General features: G+C 42.5%; 1 protein-coding gene across 1 annotated transcript in view; it reads left to right on the forward strand.

Annotated features, from left to right (window-relative positions):
• The window catches only part of FGF12 (fibroblast growth factor 12), a 338,330-nt gene that overhangs the window by 204,742 nt on the left and 111,854 nt on the right, over positions 1-21,734 (forward strand). Inside the window, 3 exon segments of the mRNA XM_040428364.1 lie at positions 8,788-8,898; positions 15,015-15,088; positions 15,090-15,119. Coding sequence (XP_040284298.1) covers positions 8,788-8,898; positions 15,015-15,088; positions 15,090-15,119 — 215 coding nt within the window.

The raw sequence follows: 21,734 nt of genomic DNA on the forward strand, positions 1-21,734 counted from the left end.
TAATCCGCCGGCATCGGCTTTTACAGCGATGCCGGCGGATACAGCAGGGGACCGGCTACCGCGGACTGCCGGGCCCCTGCAGTGATCGCACGCTCACCGCTCCGATGCCTGCGCGATCACTATGACGTACTATTGCATCAAATTGCGGGAACGCAGTGGTTTCCATGACGTAGTAGTACGTCATAGGTTGGGAAGGGGTTAAAATATAAAAGAAAACTCCTATGTTGTGAACGCCATAACAAAAATAAATAAATAAAAACTGCCTGATTCGCAATTTTTTTTTGTCACCTAGCCCCCCCAAAAAATAGGATAGGGCCGGACGTTCCATAAAATGCGAAATGCACGTGGCTTTTTTTGGTGGTTTTTTTTTTAACACGTGGTAAAAAATGGTATTGAGTATCACAATACTTTTTTATGGTATCGAAACCGAATCAAAATTTTGGTATCGAAACAACCCTAGTCACCAGTACACAGGGGCGTTCTGGAGCTAGCAAGAAGGCTGTCAGTAGGAGGGAAATGTCGGAGCTAAACCACGCCCCTCTGTGACATCACCGGGCACAGAGGGCGTTAGTCTGGGAAGAAGGAGGCAGTATTGGAGGAGGGACGTCGCCTCACTAAGGAACGCCCCTCTCTGCCTGACTTAACCAGCCATAGAGGAGCGTTATTTGGAGTAGAAAGAGGTTGTATTGGAGGCAGCAAACTATGCTATTTGGCATAGTGCACGCCTCCCATGGTCATTTACAATGAATGGGATATGCTACAGTATGGGTGCTGACCACGCCTTCCATGTCCCTACATGTCAGTCAGATCGCTCCCTGCCACTATTGTCTTTTATGCAATGCTAGCAGAGAGCAGATACATGGAAGCAGGGAGGGATTCAGCTTGTAGGCTTAGAAAAAGTGGTTTTAGGGGAGGAATACTGATGAGGAGTATGAGGGGCAGGAGGCGGAAATACTGATTAGGGGGAGTGGAAAGGCTTGTGAGATCCAGCTGCAGAGTCACACAGCCTTGTGGGACCCATAAGGCAGTGTGGCCGGAAATGACATTGCACAGGAGCTGCTATGTAAACAATACCGACAGCAGTATAGGGACTCATAGGAGCAAAGGGGATGAAAGAAAATACACAGAGCATCAGAATGACTTTACTGCGTAATGTCAAGGTGATTATTAAGTTTTAAAAAATTACTTTGATCCCGGACAAGCCCTTTAAGCAGCCCAAGGCCATTCACTTTAATGGGACTGAACTGCACATAGGCCATGTGACTGATGAATGTGATGTTACTAGCCTACGAAATGGCTGCTGTGCTCACAGGAGAGATGCGGTGTCTTCAGACATCTGATCGTGAAGGAGCCGGGTGTTGGGCCTCAGCCAGTCTTATAGTAGTTGTTCTGCTCCTGGGAAGCCCCTGTAATTAGCAGTTATATATGCCAAAGAACGCTACAACAAAATGACTTAGGGCTAGGTCACACAGTGGCTTTGGCCTTTGACAAAATCTGCCACATATTTTGGGAAAGATACCCCTCTGTTTTGTACTGCACTTTATCAATTTGAATGCAGACCTATTTACTAGCATTAAAATGCAATTGAACACCCGCCACGGTTTCCTGTGGCATCTGTGTGTGTGGACACCATGTCCTTTCTATCCAATCTAATGAAAATAAGTATAACTGGTTTTCTATTGAACTGGTCTTGTGTGAAGAAAAAAAAATCCAAATAAACCCTGCTTGGATCTAAATCTCCTGCAAAGCTTTTTTCACCATTGAGCCACCCAGACTCATCAGAGAATATAGATAGCAATTTGTCATAAGGAAGAAGTAATCAAAATCTACCATAATTCTGGGGCAATTTGCACCAAAAAACTAACTTACATGCCTTGCACCACATTTATTAAGTGAGAAAGCAGATGATGTGCCTTTAAAGGGGTTGATCACCATTCTTCAGACCCGCCAACATGATTGGACGCTAGTTGGTAATGATGCTTACCTTATACCCGTAGCTGGGTTCTGGCTTTATCCCACCAGCTCTGCAGGTCCCATGGCACCCCATGTCAACATCAGATTTGACGTGGTTCACCTGACTACTCAGCGGTCGCTTGTCACCCATGCGGCACATGACCCAGTGTGTTGCCGCATGGGTGATATGTCACTGCTTACGGTCAATCATGGGTTGTAGCGATAACGTGACGCTTGTCAAACTGGATGTTGGTGCAGGGAAACAGTGGCGTGGCAACAGTGGAGTCAGAACACAGAGGCAGGGATCAGGTAAGTAGGATTACCATTGTGGAGTTGGAGACTAACTTGCAATTTTCAGTCCCCAGCACCGGCTCGGGATTCACACTTTCGTGTGAACGAGCCCTAACAGAACTACGAGCCTAGAAAAATAATACGTAAACTTTACCATAGGAAAGTATAAATCTCAGGTTACATTACACGGCTTGGGCTTTGTACCAAGGTCCTTTACCATTGTTTACCAATGCATTACAGAACAGCTTAGCTTGATCCAAGCCCACAATTACATTGGCGCTATTTACTGGGAGCCATAAAAGTCACATATTTAATTATGTATCCATCACATAAATGTACCTGACCTGTATACAACTATGTTCAATATGCAGAGCGCTGCAGAGGCAGACTCCAGAATACAGAAAGTGTCCAGTCCACACCCAATCCTTTCCGATTTCCTTCTAATCCACCTCTTGAGCTTTATCTATTTCCCCTCTTTATTGTCTTTCTTCACTGTTATATTGCTTTTTGTTCTGTATTCAGAGTTGAGCGATGCCCCCTCAGATGATGTAGTAGTTAACCGATCTTGTGCAGTTTTTTTAGTGTTCCACATCTTTAATGTTTGGGGACTTTTTCTATATTATGCATTATTTCGATTTTTTGGGGAAGTGGTGCAAGCAGTATACCATTTCAGTACATTTTATCTCAGCCTTGTCATTTAGTACAAATAAATGGAAATGTATTGGATAATAAAGATGATACCTGGTAGTTTTCAGTTTACATTCTTTCATGATTAAAATGCTATACTCTCCTTTCTCCAGCGCCATTCTGTACTCCGCTAGTCCTGTCTTCCTTCTGTTGCTTGATTACAAGCTGCAGCAGTGATGTGCTGATATACGGCATGTGACTACTGCAACCAGTCACTGTCCTCAGCAGTCTACTGCAGAGGGAAGTAATCGGCTGCAACACGGACCTGCCATATACCTGCTTGGAAACTTTTAAAATACTTTTTGTATGCTGTGTGTTAATAGTTACCTTGAATTAAATAGTTGAAGGAAGTTTTCAGCTGCCTTCCCTATCTGTTCATTCATTGTTAGACCCCTAATAAGAGTTTTCTGACATTTAAATACTGATGACCTACGCTCTGGACCGGTCATCAATATCTAATCAGTGGGGGTCTGACACCCTGGACCCCTGACGATCAGCTGTTTGAGAAGGCACCTCTGAGCGCCATGGCCTTCTCTCAGCTTATGAAGTAGATCACCGTACTTTGTATAGCGGCTGTGCATGCTATTGCAGTTCAGCCCCATTCACTTCTATGGGGTTGAGCTGCACCTACAGTAGGTCATTTTACTGATGAACGTGATGTCACATGGCCCAGGGAAAGCTAAGAGAAAGCCACGGCAACTACTGCAGGCTGGTGCCTTTTCAAACAGCTGATTGGTGGAGTTCCCAGGTTGTCAGATACTGATGACCTATCCAGAGGAAAGGTCATTAGTATTTAAGTCTCTGAAAACCCCTTTAAGTTTACAGCCTGCCCCCTAGTTCCACATTTTTTAGCATGAGGGCATGTCTTCCAGTAATGCTGGATGTGAGGTCTGTGTGTCAGGATACTGCTGTCTTCATAGCTCTCATGTATCAGCACAGCTTCATTCCTGTACTGATTTCTCCTTCTACAACCCACAGGTATCACTTCTCCCCTGTGTTGACAGACATGATGCTGAGGAGTGTTTGATTTTGCCCTTTCCCATGCAGACTGTTAATTTGTGCTTTTCTCCCTATCTATATGCTCATGTAATACAGTCTCTGTGATCTGCTTTCACTGAAGACTTGGATGCTTTCTCCCCTCTCCACACTGCGATCTGCCATGTACACTCTGTCCGCTCTATGCTGCTATTGCTAACCCGTGATAATTGAGCTAACACAGCCAGACTCGTTGCCAGAAGCGGCAAGCCAGCCAGCTGTCAGTAGCCATCACTCAGACTCTACAGCTGCAAAATGGTAGAAAATTATTTAAGGAGATGACATGAATATGTTGTGTAGAATATAAGTCTGATTCATGCTGTATTGAACTTATTGTTGCTCTATTCCAGCTCAGTATCCTGTCACTTGGTGACACTGCTGTTGCATAGGGTACATTTTTGCTAGGTCTGTGCCGGGCACACATGCTTCATTTAAGACCTTAGGGCATAGCATTCAGGTCCTTGTTGCTGTAGGCCTTTTGCAGCCTGACAGAATGTGTTTAATAATGTGGAAGAGACGTATCACATGGGACCATGCAAGGCAGATAGAACATCTGTCTTATGATCCGAGTGATAAAAGGAGGTTTGCCCAGAAGCGTTTCATAAATAAGATTGTGCCACTGTTACAGATTTGCACTGTTGCGGTGCCAGATTGTCAGATGGAACAGATTGCCAGCTAATGAAGCCAATGTAACACATTTACAAGAATACTAGAACATAAAATGAAATGAGAGATGTGTCATAACTGACTGCCTACCAGATTGTATGATTGGCACCTGCTAACTTTTCTATATTAATTTAAAACTTACCAGATTTAGGGAGAGTTATCAAAATTGGCATAAAAGGAAAACTGGCTTAGAGGCCAATAGCAACCAATCAGATTCCACCTTTCATTTTTCAGAGCTCCTTTGGAAAATGAAAGGTGGAATCTGATTGGTTGCTATTGGCCTCTAAGCCAGTTTTCCTTTTATGCCAATTTTGATAACTCTCCTTAAGGCCTCATGCACACGACCGTTGTTGGGTTCCGTGTCTTTTCCGTTTTCCGTGATTTTCTGCGGACCTATTGACTTTCAATGGGTCCGTTGAAAACTCGGAAAATGCACCGTTTGTCATCCGCGTCCGTGATCACACTGATCACGGATGTGAAAAAAATATGACCTGTCCTATTTTTTTCACGGACAACGGTTCGCGGACCCATTCAAGTCAATGGGTCCGTGAAAAAACACGGACGCACACAAGATTGTCATCCGCGTCCGTGATCCGTGTCCGTTTTTTTCCTATCATTTTCAAGGCAAACATGACTTAGATTTTTTTTTCACTTTTCATGTCTGGTGATCCTCCAAAAATCAAGGAAGACACACGGAAACAAAAACGGAAACGGATCACGGAACAACGGAACCCCGTTTTGCCGACCGTGAAAAAATACTGTCGTGTGCATGAGGCCTAAATCTGGTATCAAAATTGCCATTGTGTAAATGTATGGGTTAGTCTGTGGGCACTGATGAGTATGAGATCTATGTACTGCACTTGGGTTTTATTCGCCACTGTATTGAGTACTGTGGTGTACACAACCTTGTGGTTAACTTTTTTTAATTGACATTTTAAGTGTATTAAAATGGATCTGTAAGCTTTACAAACTTTTATTTCCCATAAAATACCGTAATAATTCTGGAGCTTCTTTTCTTAGAACTCTGCATTGTGCCGCTCCTCTGTTATTCCTCCTCCAAATGTATAAGTAAGGCTGTTTTTACATTAGTACTAATCTTTTCCCTTATTCTGCTCTGTTATAGCAGTGCTGGATCTGGGATGTAACTGATACTAACGGTGCCAGACTGTAGTCAGGTCATTGGGTTATCCCATGATTAATGTAAAAAATGGAAATCATACATAATCTCATACTTGTCAACTTCTTTCTAACAAAAACTAGCATCGGCACTGCACCTCACATGGATCCAGAGATCCCCCCATTCACTGCTCCAATTGTTCTGCTAAATTTATTTCAAGCTGTCAGCTTAGGGGTCATGTCCTTTCTGCTGCAGCTGGTGCAGGTAAAGGATAGAACTGAGCAGATGTGCTTCCATCTCAGTAAGCAGGACAGAGAAAATTAGAAAGAGAGCAGACAGCAGGTGCGCTGTACATATAGATTTCATTGAAAAAGTCAGTAATTTTAATTACATGCTGCCCCTTTAACAAAGCTTCCAGTTTAGATGTGAACACAGCCTTAATTTACATTACCCATTCACCTTGTTAGGCCTCATGCACACAAACGTATTTTCATTCCATGTTTTTTTTTTTTTTTGCGTACCATATACGGAACCATTCATTTCAGTGGGTCAGCCAAAAAAGGAAGTTACGCCGTGTGCTTTCCGTTTCCGTATTTCCGTTCCGCAAAAAATAGAACATGTCCTAATATTGTTCGCATTATGGACAAGGATAGTACTGTTCTATTAGTGGCCAGCTGTTCTCTTCCGCAAAATACGGAATGTCCGTTTTTGCAGACCGTAGAATACATACGGTCGTGTGCATGAGGCCTTAATGGGATGTGTCCCTGCTCAGTTTGAGACTGACACACCCTATTGAAAAGGGGAATGGTAACACCAATCTATGTATGCCAGGAGGAATAATGGAGGAGCAGCACAGTGTAGAGTTGTTATTTCATGGTAAATAGAAATGTTTACTAAAATGGACACACGAGGGAAGCTGACAGGTCCTCTCAACCTTATAGATATTACTACTATATTTATTCTATTGTTAATATTGCTGTGAATGTACAGTAATTGGAAGAGTAGGGGCATACTGTAGTCACTGCAGAAGGAGTCCCTTGATTCAGCATTTGATAGTAAAGAAATTCTTTTTCACTTGTTTCTCATTGTTAGGCTTGACTGTGAAAATATAATGCCTCTGTAAAACATGGAGATTGTACGACTTTTGTAATATTACAACTATATTTTTTTTGAACATTACTTTTTACTATTTGCCAGACGTAAAAGAGTTCTCAAAGACCCAAAGATACCTTTTTGATATTGTCAGGCAGGGTGCATGGATTAAAAGGAAAACAAAAAGACTTTCCTGTCACCAGCACTCTGGTTCTTGCTCCAAGCTTCTTTCACTTCCACTTATGGTCCCATTGGGCCTGAAATGTGGCGTGCTAAGTATCTACAGGTGCGTAACCATTGCCAGTGGCCTCATCAGTGGAGCAGGTATGTGCAGTGCCCACAGACATCACCGCTGAGACCATTGATGATGACATGCATGGTAGGTAGCACATCACTCCTCCCATCCAGCAGGGGCCAGTAATGGAAGAGAAGCAAGCTCAGTGCAGGAACCCGATCGCCACTGACAGGTGAGTCTTTCTATTTTTTATAATCATAGCTCTCCACAATAAATCAAATTGCGCATCTCACCACCACATGGGGAGATGAATCAGGATAAGGCCTCATACACACGACCGTCTTTTGTGGTCCACATTCGAGCCGCTTTTTTTGCGGCTCGGTGCTGGACCCATTCACTTCAATGGGGCCGCAAAAGATGCGGACAGCACTCCGTGTGCTGTCCGCATCCGTTGCTCCGTTCCGTAGCCCCGCAAAAAAAATATAGCATGTCCTATTCCTGTCCGTTTTGGCGGACAGAATAGGCATTTCTACAATGGCCGTCCGTTCCGTTCTGCAAATTGCGGAAGGCACACGGGCGGCTTCCTGGTTTTTGCAGATCTGCGGTTTGCGGACCGCAAAGAAAAAAACACGGCCGTGTGCATGAGGCCTAATGCACAAGTTTTCCACTTCTACTTCAACATGCAATTACCACGGTCCCCGGCAACCCTCTTGTACAAAGCCATGCGCCGAACATAACTCTAAAATCACTTCAGGTAGCTTTGCTCTTCACGTGGATGTCCTCTACCAAAGATAAAAGCTTGATTTAATTTCTATATAAAAATAGCCTAATTGAGTTTCATGTCCACGTCGTCAGGGGCATCACCTCTGCCGGGCAATGTCAAAATGGGTTCCCAGTCTCTGATAAGTGAGCAGTGCTTGTAACATGTTTCTTACAAGACATAGTGGAATTTTTTTTTTCTATGGAGTATCAATAGTAGGCCTTACTATTAGGGTCCATTCACATGTCCGTAGGTGTTTTGCGGTCAAGAATAGGACATGCTCTATTTTTTTGGGGAACGGAATTGCGGATCCGGAAGTGCGGATTCAGAAATGCGGATGCAGACAGCACATAGCATCCATTCCGACCCCATTGAAAAAGAATGGGTCCGCAAAATCCGGAAGGGATCCGGAAAAAAATTGCGGACGTGTGAATGGATATGGCCACACGTGCAGATTTTTTTTTCTTTTTTTTTTTTTGAAGCCAAAAGGCAGGAGTGGATTACAAAAAATAAGTACTTTCTGTCCTTGCTCCTTTTTTTTTATTTTAGTTTTTATCCACTTCTGATTTGGCTTCAAAAACTGCACCAAAAAACCTGCACCCTCAAGCTGATGGTAATGAGACTAAATAACAGCACAGCTGGCGCTCCTATGGTCTATTACAAAGAGCAAAAAAAAAAAACACAAAAAAAACGGGGAACAATTTTGAGGATGAAGTGAAATGATGACCTTGGCGGGAGTTTGGTGCAGTCATTCAGATAGGTTTTTCCTAAGCATCTTCCCTTTTAGTACAATAGCGTCTCCTAGCTTCGCAGCTGGAAGGAACTAGAGGCAGGTGATCCAGGCAGCCATAATGAGCTTATTCACTTTCTGTCCTGGTGACTAAGCGTTCTGTCCCATGTACAATCACCGAGCACAGTTCTAAGTGTTGTATTGATGGCATTTATTTGCAGAACCCCAGCTGAAAGGAATTGTGACAAGGTTATTCAGCCAGCAGGGATACTTCCTGCAGATGCACCCAGATGGCAGCACTTGATGGCACTAAGGACGAAACAGCGACTACAGTAAGGAAAATCACCCTTTTTATCCCAATTATAAATCATGTTTTATGCCTGTTGAGTTTCCTATCAGGGACTCTGTTTGCACAAACCTCAGAACCCTCTTTCTTACAGAACAGCTGTTCACTGCAACATTTAACATCTCCACTGCTCGAGCACTGTGATTTATTACTCTGTTCTAATGAATTAACTTTGTATTTCTAGCTTGTCAGACAGCAGTGTGCCGTGTAAAAAGCTGGTATTTATCTTATTTCTGTAATGCAGTACCTATGTAAAGCATTTTTCTTACAGATATGACCTAGGTTACGCTGATTAATAGTATACTGGAATTGGAAGGTCTCAGCTGTGCTTCATTGTTTTTGTCCATGCTCCACATGTGTATGTATGTATCATACTTTTTTTGCAGGACAAGGCAGCCACTAGGGGGAGCAAACTAAGACTGATGTATACAAGCTCATTGGACTTAAGTGTAAATGCCTTTTTTGTTAAATGTGTAGGGTAATTGATAACAAACCTTTTTCAATATACTTAGGTGGTCATTTATTAAGACCAGCGTTTTTAGACGCCAGTCTTAATAAAGCCCCTGTACTGGCAGTGGATCACCAAAGTTATGTAGAGGCATCGGCCTCTACATAACTTTGGCGCATCCAGCGTCGCTTTTATAAATGTAATATTACCAAAAGACCAAAACACACATATATGATAATATATTTATTATTTTGACATTATAAAAGACAACATATAAATAAATAGTTAAATGTTATGAATATTAAATAGCAGCAATGCAGTTTACGCTGCGAATCAGCAGCTCCCCAGTAGGTACACAAAGTAACATTACCCCCTAAGAAATACTCATTATGGCTTGACAGCGACTTGCATGAGAAGACATAAAGAACTCCTCCAAAAACCAGAGAACGGAGTGTATTGCAAATAGTACAGGTAAAAAACGGTATCGGGGGGGTGCGCTCCCTAGAGGTCCAAGGTCTCTTCTCTACCACACTCTATCAGGTATTGATCTGGCATTTGTTGTTATTAGGCCTTTATATGGGTCACATTATGCAATTGGTCTTCTATGCTATTATTCCTGTTACCCTTCTTTGGCTTTTGTAACTCCTGTGGCTTTTGCCTGCACCGTTTTTTACCTGTACTATTTGCAATACACTCCGTTCTCTGGTTTTTTGAGGAGTTCTTTATGTCTTCTCATGCAAGTCGCTGTCAAGCCATAATGAGTATTTCTTAGGGGGTATTGTTACCTTGTGTACCTACTGGGGAGCTGCTGATTCGCAGCGTAAACTGCATTGCTGCTATTTAATATTCATACATTTAACTATTTATTTATATGTTGTCTTTCATGATGTCATTTAATAAAATATATTATTATCATATATGTGTGTTTTTGGTTTTTTGGTAATATTGAGTATATTTCCACACATAGCTCTTCATCTTTTTGATAATTGTTTCGGTTATACTATTTTATAAATGTAAGCCAGCTAGAAAGACCATTTTCTATGCCTAAACCAGGCTGTCCCGTCCCCGCCCACGCCACACCCACTTTTTTTAGACCTGGAGTGAGCCGGGAGAAGTCGCAGTTAGTTGCGCCGCCATCTGCGCCTAATATAGGCATATTTCAGTATAATAAATGTCCCCCTTTAATTTATTGATTTAGTATTTTTTTATGTAAAAACTAACCCTGTATTTGACTTTTGGCAGTGAGCTGCTTGTCTTCACTGTTCAGTGCAATACTGAATAGTGAAGACGTTCCTCACTCACTGTGCTGTGCTGCCCTCACTGACTCATATCTTATTCGCTAAAGCTGGCCATAAATACAATATGTATTCATATACTGCCATGTCTGACATCAGTACACTGTCGGCAGTGAGTGCTGACAGTGTCCGTGCCATCTGTATTCCCGGCGTGCTCGCCAACTATCTAGCCTCTGGGAGATGTTGGAGATCACTTCTGACTTCCCTGCATATCGCGGCGGCTCATTAGTCAGCACTCGGAACACAGATCGCACGGACACTGTCAGTACTGATGTCAGACAGGACAGTATGTAGACATATAGAAAGTACAGTATTTATGGCCAGATTTAGCCACTATATGAAGAAGGCAGTGAGGGCAGCGCAGTGAGTGAGGAACGTCTTCACTATTCAGTACCGCTCGGAACAGTATAGACAGTCAGCTCACTGTCAAAAGTCAAATTCCAGGTCAGTTTTTACATAAAAAAATGCTAAATCAATCAATAAAGTGTATTGAAAAAAATGTTTATTGTCAAGTGCTCTACACATTTAACAAAAAAAAAAAAAGCTGTTACACTTAACTTAGAAAACATTTTTTGGAGCAAAGCAGCAGTTGCCCCAAATGTTGTGACTTTTGCATGCCAGGGAAACTGTCCGTACAAAGATGATGCAATCCCCAATAGTTTTAGCTGCACCATTATCACTTTTGTGTTTTGTGATGCTTTTTTTTGCACTTAAGCTTTTTGGTGCTCTTTTTGCTGAAATAATGTTATGTTCAGATGTTAGCGTATCTCAGTCTGTCAAAAATATGATATGCAGGACGCACGTGCATTTTTATGGTTTTTGGCGTTTTTTTTTTTTTTTCGTTTTTTCAGTTAGGTTCCATTTTTTGTGTCTCTGGCTTTTTTCAGGCAATTTTCTTACCCTTCTGTATACGGAAAAAAAAACGTGACTGAAAGAAACAAAGTAATTTACATATGTGTTAATGCAAAAAATGCTACTTGAAAAAAAAGTGGCATCAAAAAAAACAGGCAGCATGGAAGAAATGGTTTTCATGCCTTGTTTATTTTATGGGTAAAATAAATTTTAAAAAACTGGCAATTTTTGTGTGTGGAACGAAGCCTAAGGTTACTTTCACACTAGCGTTTTTCTTTTCCGGCATTGAGTTCCGTCACAGGGGCTCAATACCAGAAAATACAGATCAGTTTTAATCCTAATGCATTCTGAATGGAGAGCAATCCGTTCAGGATGCATCAGGATGCATCAGTTCAGTCCCTCTTACGTTTTATGGCCGGATAAAATACCGCAGCATACTGCAGTTTTCTCTCCGGCCAAAAATACTGAACACTTGCCGGAATGCCGGATCCGGCATTCATTTCCATTGAAATGCATTAATGCTGGATCTGGCCCCAATTGTTGCCGGATCCGGATTTCCGGTCTGCGCATGCGCAGACCTTTAAAATACAAAAAATAATATATAAATACCGGGATTTTCCGGATGACACTGGAGAGACGGATCCTGTATTTCAATGCATTTGTCAGACCGATCCGCATTCAGATCCTGTGATACCTTTTGGGCGGCAAAACCACAATAGCGGAAGTCGTCTTTTTAGAATATATTTATTTGTTCAGGTGACAACGCGTTTTGGAGTAAAAATACTCCTTTGTCAAGTCTTAAGGGCCGGGCATACACGATTGGCAGGGCTGGTCCAATTGCTGGTGCCGGGTCCTGTCCTTGTGTAGCGCGACTTTCGCTACTGTGGTTTTGCGCCAAAAGGTATCACAGTGGGTACAAGCTAGTACACAGCCCTTATACAGCATTCTATATCACTCCTCTGGAGTACTGGCGACTCCAAGGATTGAGAAAGATACCAGCAGCATACCTCATCTGGATCGAATTTTCACTCTATCTAACACTATCTTACCAGAAACTACTACCCTATGAGGCGCCTTGTTTCCCGTTTATCTTCGCCAAATTAGCTGCATTCAGATCCGTCTGACAAATGCCATCCATTTGCGTCCGGATTGCCATATCCGGCAGGCAGTTCCAGCGACGGAACTGCCTGCCGGAATCCTCTGCCACAAGTGTGAAAGTACCCTTACGCAGACTTAAATCTCATCCAGATACTGCATAAAAAATGTATGTGGTATCTATATAGAACTTGACATGTGGTATGTATTTAAAATGTCCCATTGCAGACACATCCCCAACCCTTATTCCCTATTCTGGGCAAAATCTGCAGCATATCTTATGCAGGGATACACACCTACCCTCAGGCCCCATGCACACCGCCGTTGCCCAGCCAGGCCATATTGAAGCCCACAAACAGTTGGTCCGCAATATGCGGGCACCGGCCGTGTGCTCCCCGCATCACGGATGCTGACCCATTCACTTGAATTGGTCCGCAATCCGGAGCTGCCGTGCGGAACAGAGGCACGGAACCCCACGGAAGCACTACGGAGTGCTTCCATGGTGTTTCTGTCCGTGCCTCCGCACTGCAAAAAAATAGAACATGTTCTATTTTTTTACGGTGCGGACGGATCACGGATCCATTCAAGTTGAATGTGTCTTGATCCGTCCCTGCCGCCGCATGGACGTTGCCTGAGCATTGCGATCCCCAATAAACGGAAAGGCCGCACAATGGCCGTGTGCATGAGGCCTCAAACTGATCAAATTTAGACAGCAGAATTTTTCCGCTATCTTTTAAACTGTGTTTACGTCTTGTTTTTGTCATGGGAAAAAGGGATTTAAAAGCTTTTTTGGGGGCATTCGTTGGGGCATCGGTTTAACGTATACGGCAAGTGTATAAGTTAAACGTTGGAAAAAAATCTGATGTGAACACAGTCTTAGGACTCATGCACACAAAAGTATTTTCTTAGTACTGTTCTATTAGGGGCCAGCTGTTCTGTTCCGCACTTTATTTGGTGCCTCTATAAATGTTACATTTTTGTCTAGAAATGCTGCTCCAGTTTTTTTATGCCCCCTACTAGAGTGAGTTTGTGACTTTTTGTGACTTTTCAAAAAAGTTGCAGTAATAAATCTGGAGTAAAAATAATGAACATAGCCAACAACACCAACTTTACCACCTACTTTTCACAACTGGAGTGAGTGGTGGAGAAATGCAAAAAGTCAAACGTTATTTGCACAAATAAGCTCAAAAATGTACAAAAGCCCTATTTTGCAGCCTTTAGGGCTCATGCACATGAACAGATTTCCATTTTTTTGAGACCGTATTCGGAACCATTCATTTCAGCGGGTCTGCAAAAAAAAAAAAGAAGTTACTCCAGTGCATTCTGTTTCCGTATGTCTGTCTGTATTTCCGTTCCGCCAAAAAATAGAACATGCCCTATTATTAGTATAGGACTGTTCTATTAGGGGCCAGCTGTTCTGTTCCGCAAAATACGGAATGCACACAGATGTCATCCGTATTTCTTGCGGATCAGTTTTTTGTGGACCACAAAATACATATGGCCGTGTGCATGAGCCCTTAAAGTCAGAATTCTGGAGTTTAGGGCATGGTTAATTGCCCCTTGGCCTCCATGTGAGTTAGCATGCTTAGAAACTAAAGTGGTTGTCTGAGTTTTAAAAATTTAAAATCTCGGACAAGTCCCCCAGTTGTCTTACAATAGCAAATAATGTTATACTCACCCCTTTCTCCAGTGCTGTTCTGTGCAGTACTGGTCCAGTCTTCTGCCACTGCTTGTTAACAGAGTAGATTGGTGACATGCCGGAATATGACACGTGACCATTGCAGTCCCCACTGTAAACAGGCAGCAGCAGCAGGAAGACCGGACCAGTGAGAAAGGGGTGGGTAGAACATCATTTCTTATTTTAAGGCAATCAGAGGGCTTGTCCGAGATTTTCAGTTATGTCACACAACACCTTTAGGCTTATTGCACACGAACATGTGCGCTCCGTGGCCGTATTTCGTCCTGTACGTCCGTTCCGCAAAAACATAGAACATGTCCTATCTTTTTGCGGAACGGCCGTATCGCGGACCCATTAAAGTGAATGGGTCAGCGATCTGCTGCGGCTGCTCCACAGTGGGTGTTCGTGCATTGCCCGGCCGCAGCAACGGCCACGGGGCGCACACGTTCGTGTGCAAGAGACCTTAAGTAAAGAAGACACAAGGCAGAACAGCTGCAAGAATTGTTCCCTTAGTCATTTGGCTTCATCATGTTAAATTATAGCAATATGATTAATACTGATGAGCTTTTATCAAATTTTACATTTTGTTACTGAGGTTCTCAAAGGAGTAAAGTACATGCATAAAGATTCAAGAATTGGTGCTATTAAACCTATATTATAAATGCTAATTAGATTATAAACTGATAGCAGATTGAGGGCTATCTCTCAAAAGATCATTTTATTTTCACCTCCAGCCCTCTTCAATTTAATTCTGTGGGTCTCCGAGTGGTTGCAATACAAAGGAGTCAAGGCAGGACTCTACGTGGCGTATGAATGGCGAAGGATTTCTCTACAGCTCAGTAAGTCTGGTGTTCCCTCACTTTCCTTGCAAATATTATTGTGAAGAAAGTCTTTAATGATAAATGTCACCAGGAAGCAAATGTGTTGTAATCTTACCCTCTAGGGAAAAAAAAAAATCCATATGTAATATTTTTTTAAGAGAAAATCAACAGGAATCCAACTGGATATCAAATGTGACCTTTCAGCTCTCACAGAGAGTGGGCCGTTGATCAAGGTTGTAGTCACTGGCATCGGTCACATCCTGTTCTTTTTATACATGTGCTGCTTTCTTTTTTTGAATTGTGACAGATACTGTAAATTCCCACTTTTCAGTTTCAAATGGCTGTGGTCTTGTGCGTAAAGGCAATGAACTCCTTTGACATGGAAAAACCAAAACAATGTTTCCATATGTTAGCAGACTGCAAGTCTCATCGTTTCGTTCCATTTCAGACTTCTGATATGCCGTTTGCAACTTGCCCCCTAGTTTCAGACTTTTCGCTTGTCATGTGTCTCTCTGAGTACCACATTTTGGATCTATAATAGCATCATATGTGATTTTCCCCCCCTTTCAAACTGCCTTGGCAGTGCTGTCCCTCCTATTGCTACAGCATGGTTTAGAGCTGCTCTCCGGTGGATGCGTCTGCCTCCACTCCACCACATTTGGCGTGTACATCCCTCCTGCTATTTGTGTCTAACACATAAGAGAAGGGAGGGTGGAGGAGCAAGGAGAGAGCACTGATGGATTTTGTCATTCTGTTGCACCTTGCTTCTAGTGTGAAGGGTATGCACACTCTTTGCAGAAAAAAACTGGTACGAAATGTTTAATGAGGACTATATAGAAAGTTATCTATAATTTTACATTTAGGAATGCAATAATAAGTATTAAAAAAGAGAGTGAATGTGTCTATAGCCTTTAACTGTAGGTATTCCTTTTTTCAATATGCAATTATTCAATCTTTTCAATAAACTTTCTGTATCCAGCTTGCAGTCATTTAGAGGGCAACTTGGTTATTTGCCATCTTTTTTTGGACTATAAGATGCCCCTAGGAGAAAGATAAGAAAAAAATATTTTCCATCAGACCTAGATCAGACCCTCACTGACACCCAAATCAGACCAATTCTTCATTTGACCTCAGATCAGACCCCAAAAATCAGACCCCCAAGCTCCACCAGCCTCAGATCAGACCCCCCCCAGCACCCATTTGCTTCAGATAAGCCCCCATCAGACCACCAGGCCCTTATCAGACTCAGATTAGACCCCCAAATCAGCCTCAGCTCTGACCCCCAGCCCAATCAGCCTCAGATCGGATTCCAAGCCCCCATCAGCCTAGATCGGACCTCCAAGCCCCAATCAGTCTCAGATCGGACCTCCCAGGTCCAATCGCTTGAGATCGGACCCCCAAGCCCCAATCAGCCTCAGATCGGACCCCTACAGATCTCTTATCCAGACATTGCAAAAAATAAATAAATTTTACCTTTGCACAAATAAGCTCAAAAATGTACAAAAGCCCTATTTTGCAACCTTTAGGGCTCATGCACAACAAACATATTGTCTTTCCGTGTCCGTTCCATTTTTTTGCAGACCGTATTCGGAACCATTCATTTAGTTGTCTACAAAAAAAAAAGTTACTCTGTGTGCATTCTGTTTCTGTATGTCTGTATTTCCGTTCTGCAAAAAGGAGGTTTTTTGCTCTTCTATCTGTTTACAGATTGCATTGCATGCCTGTTTACAGATTGCATTGCATTTCGTGGTGACAGGTTCTATTTAAACGTTATGTATACCTTTGTGGGTATTTCCTTAATGATTGCATTTTACTCATTTTGGGCTACAAGTCATATTTTTAATTGGTCTTTATTAAAAATGTTCATCCATTTCTGAGGTACAAGAGTTAAAAATCAGTCTGTTTGTATCAATTTGTGTTTTCTTTGAATCCCGTCATCTGACGGCTCATGTTGTAGTTCTTATATATCTTGTAGTTCAATTTGATAAGAATTGAGCTATAATGAGTGTTTATGAGGTCAGAAAACAGAGATAAAAGCTACACATGAGCCAACAGATGTCAGGATTCAAAGAAAACACAGTGACATCTTGTAAAGAAACTGATTTTTTAACTCTTGCAGGGCTCCAGATGGCGACCAAATACGGTCGCCAATGCACCTTAAAATTTGCAGATGGCGACAAGACTTTTAGTCTTGTCGCCATTTGCGACTGTAACCGCCGCGATCCTGCGCAGCCCAAGTTCTCTTCACTAGCCACACCGGCACAGTGGAGAAGGAAGGAGTCCCTCCACTCCACTGTGACGCGGCCGCCACTTACCACCAATGGGGATAGTAGCAGGGAGGAGAGAGGGGAGGAGCTGTCGCCACTGCGCCGCCAATGAATGTAAAACATAAGTGTCGGCAGCGGTATCACAGACCCGGCACCCGGCCTCAATAACAGGGCAGACGATCTGCGGCCATTAACCCCTCACGTGCCACAGATCGCATGCCCTGTTATTGAGGCCGGGTGCCCGGTCTGCGATACCGCTGCAGACAATTGGATGAAGGAGTCAAAGAGGACCTTTCATGGGTCCAAAGAATCTGAACTTATCAGCAGGCTGCATAGAGCGGCGCCCAGGGATCTAAGTGCACTTACTATTATTCCTGGGCGCCGCTCCGTTCGCCCGCTGTGGCCCCCGGTATTTTCAGCATTCAGAGGAAGGAGGAGGAGACGCCAGTGTCTGTCCTTCTCCCTGACAGCAGCGCTGTCCAATCACAGCACAGAACTCAGAGCCAGGGAGGTTTTTTTTTCTCCCTGGCTCTGAGTTCTGTGCTGTGATTGGACAGCGCTGCTGTTATGGAGACGGAGAGACACTGGCGTCTCCTCCTCCTTCCTCTGAATGCTGAAAATACCGGGGGCCACAGGCGGACGAACGGAGCGGCGCCCGGGAATAATAGTAAGTGCACTTAGATCCCTGGGCGCCGCTCTATGCAGCCTGCTGATAAGTTCATATTCTTTGGACCCATGAAAGGTCCTCTTTAAACATTCATTGGTGGTGCAGTGCGCTCTCCCAAAGCCTCTCCCCCCCCCCCCATTATCACTGGCCACAAGTCGTCCCCGTCTCCCTCCCATTGTTATATGGTGGCCACAGTGTCCCCATCCCCTTCATTGGTGGCAGTGGCAGATTACACTGCTGGGGCTCAGATAGTTACCATGGCAGCCAGGACGCTACTGAAGCCCTGGCTGCCATGTTCAGCTCCCTGCCGCTGTGTGAACAGAGCCCAGGGCAGCAGGGAGATGTGAGCTCCTATTCACCCTGATAGAGCTCTATCAGGGTGAATAGCACAAGGGATGAAAAGATCCAGGTTCTAGTCCCTAAGGGAAGAAATCGTTGTTAAATAAAAAGTAAAAAAAAAACTAAAAAAAAACCCAAAATACTAAAAGTTTAAATGGCCCCCTTCCCAGTTTTACATATAAAATTTACAAACAATAAAGAACATATTACATATCGCCACGTCCCAAAAAGTGTGAGCTATTAAAATATAAAAAAATATTTCCGCTCGGTGAAGGCCGTAACAGAAAAAAACCTCTAAACCACGCAATTCGCCATTTTTAGTCACCTTGTTCCCCAGAAAATGTCCCTGGATGTGAGAGGCATGTGGTGCTGTTTTCTCCTATATGTAGTGCACCTGCGTCTCATCTTCTCAAAGTCCTTTTTTTAAAAATTATATGCATTTTAAATTTGGCGACTAAAAAATGTAATTTGGCTCCTAAATTTTTTAATTCAGGAGCCAATGGCTCCTGGTCATTTTTTTTTGTCTGGAGCACTGTCTTGTATCTCAGAAACGGCTGACCATTTTAATAAAGACCAATTGGAAAAAATATTATAGCCCAAAATGAGTAAAATGTAATAATAATAATAATAATAATAAAATGCCCCAAAGGTGTCCTTAGCCTTTTAAAGGATTTTTTTTGGGAATGGAAGCACATTTGTTTTTCTTTGAAAAATATGCAGCAGAATACCTATAAATAAATGGGGAGCTGCAAGGGACATATAGGTAAATTTCCTTTTGTTAACAAAAAAATAAGAATGCTTCTGCAGAAAACCTCTTTAACATTTAAATTCTTATGTGAATGTTATAAACTCCGTCATTCTGTACAATGCCCAATAGAACAATTAATTTCTGCACAGAATTTCTGATCTGCTGCTATGGAGACAGATGGAGGGTAAAGAATTGAAATGAATGTTCTCTGCTAAATACCCATTTTAGAAAATTACCTACTATGTGTTGTTGTACGATCATTACTTGTCTGTGCATGTGCCGCCTTGCCACCATCTAATGTGCTTTGTACTTTCTGTTGGTCTCGACACTTGCATCGCTCAAATTAAAATGATATTTGGCAAGAACTGACTTGTTTATTATTATTTACCTTGTTTTTCATAAAATCTTCTTTTTTATTTAGTGATAAACGTGTTTAATCACAAGTCTTATAGCTTTATACGATCATAATCTAATATCATGTGTGAACTTAGCCTAAAATAGCATTATCATTGAAATTGCCCACTTTCCTATCGGAAGTTGCTCCTCTAATAATCCTTCGGAGGTTGTGAGGGACTAAAAGGGATTTTCTGTTTTTACTTTGGTGTCCTATGCTATAGAGCCATACATCTGTGACCATTGAGTGTCCAAGACCCACGCTCGGCAGAACTATGGGACGTACCTAGACAGTGCTGGCTACTGAGTGCAGCTGTGTTTGGTACTGCAGCCCATATAATTGGCAGAATCTATAAAACTGAACTAAATGACACACCATATTTATCACACAGCCAAGAGCTCCTTGACTCACTATTTGTTTCAGCATTTTAAATGTTTGTAAAAAACAAACAAATAAAAAACCACCATCATCTCCTGGCTTTTAGATCATTTTTCAAGCTATTTTGGTGATGTGTTATATTTTATGACATTTAGAACATGCATTTTTTTTTTACAATTATTATGTCCTCTAGAGATAGGATACATGCCATAAAAATGCCATACCCAGAGCTGCATTTGGCAAAACAAAAACCTCCACAAACACCTAAGACACAAAACAGACATGTAGACCTCAGTAATTAGCTGTACTCTTTCAGTGCTGAGTAAAGCCTCATTCACACGTCAGTGTTTTGGTTAGTGATTTCCATCAGTGATTGTGAGCCGAAATCAGGAGGGGAGCCTCCACAGACATAAGCTATAAGGGAAAGATCTGCCTGCACCTGTTCTGTGTTTAGAGCCGCACCTGGTTTTGGCTCACAGTCTCTGATGGAAATCACTGACCAAACACTGACATGTGAATGAGGCATAAGGGTTGGATCAAATAGGCAGCTACCCTGGGTGCCATCTTGCAACCAGAAAAAAAATTCTGACAGTTTTATGCCTCTGGTTGTAGTGCGTGCGCTGTGCAAAATTAATGTTCTCCTGCTGGGTAAAGAGGTGGACTGTAACAACAAGTGCTTCCCACCTCAGACTGTTGGAAGCGCTCAACAAATGATGACTTCTTTCATTGGTACAGGAGGCCCAGGGAGTGATGAGCACTTCTGCAATCATAACTGACTGCCCCTGATGACGTCCAATTTCAAGACATACAGTAGTTTGTGGCAGTACACAAAGACCCAAGTTTAGGAGTATGTTTTGGGGTCTGATTAATTTTAAGTCTTGAAATTGGGGGGGCACTCAATATCCGACAATATATGGACTATAACAAATGTACACTATAGCACTGACAATAGAAACATATGGTAAAAACCTTCTATCCACACATAATAACAACAAATAAAAAATAAAGTTAAAATAGATTAGGGTATAAAAAATATATATGGCGGATATACATACAGTTGCAAGAAAAAGTATGTGAACCCTTTGGAATGATTTCTGCACAAATTGGTCATAAAATGTGATCTGATCCTCATCTAAGTCACAACAATAGACAATCACAGTCTGCTTAAACTAATAACATACAAAGAATCAAATGTTACCATGTTTTTATTGAACACACCATGTAAACATTCACAGTGCAGGTGGAAAAAGTATGTGAACCCTTGGATTTAATAACTGGTTGAGCCTCCTTTGGCAGCAATAACTTCAACCAAACGTTTCCTGTAGTTGCAGATCAGACGTGCACAACCGTCAGGAGTAATTCTTGACCATTCCTCTTTACAGAACTGTTTCAGTTCAGCAATATTCTTGGATGTCTGGTGTGAATCGCTTTCTTGAGGTCATGCCACAGCATCTCAATCGGGTTGAGGTCAGGACTCTGACTGGGCCACTCCAGAAGGCGTATTTTCTTCTGTTTAAGCCATTCTGTTGTTGATTTACTTCTATACTTTGGGTCGTTGTCCTGTTGCAACACCCATCTTCTGTTGAGCTTCAGCTGGTGGACAGATGGCCTTAAGTTCTCCTGCAAAATGTCTTGATAAACTTGGGAATTCATTTTTCCTTCGATGATAGCAATCCGTCCAGGCCCTGACGCAGCAAAGCAGCCCCAAACCATGATGCCCCCACCACCATACTTCACAGTTGGGATGAGGTTTGATGTTGGTGTGCTGTGCCTCTTTTTCTCCACACATAGTGTTGTGTGTTTCTTCCAAACAACTTAACTTTGGTTTCATCTGTCCACA

Source organism: Bufo bufo, chromosome 4 (assembly GCF_905171765.1).
Source record: "Bufo bufo chromosome 4, aBufBuf1.1, whole genome shotgun sequence".
Lineage (NCBI taxonomy): Eukaryota > Metazoa > Chordata > Amphibia > Anura > Bufonidae > Bufo > Bufo bufo.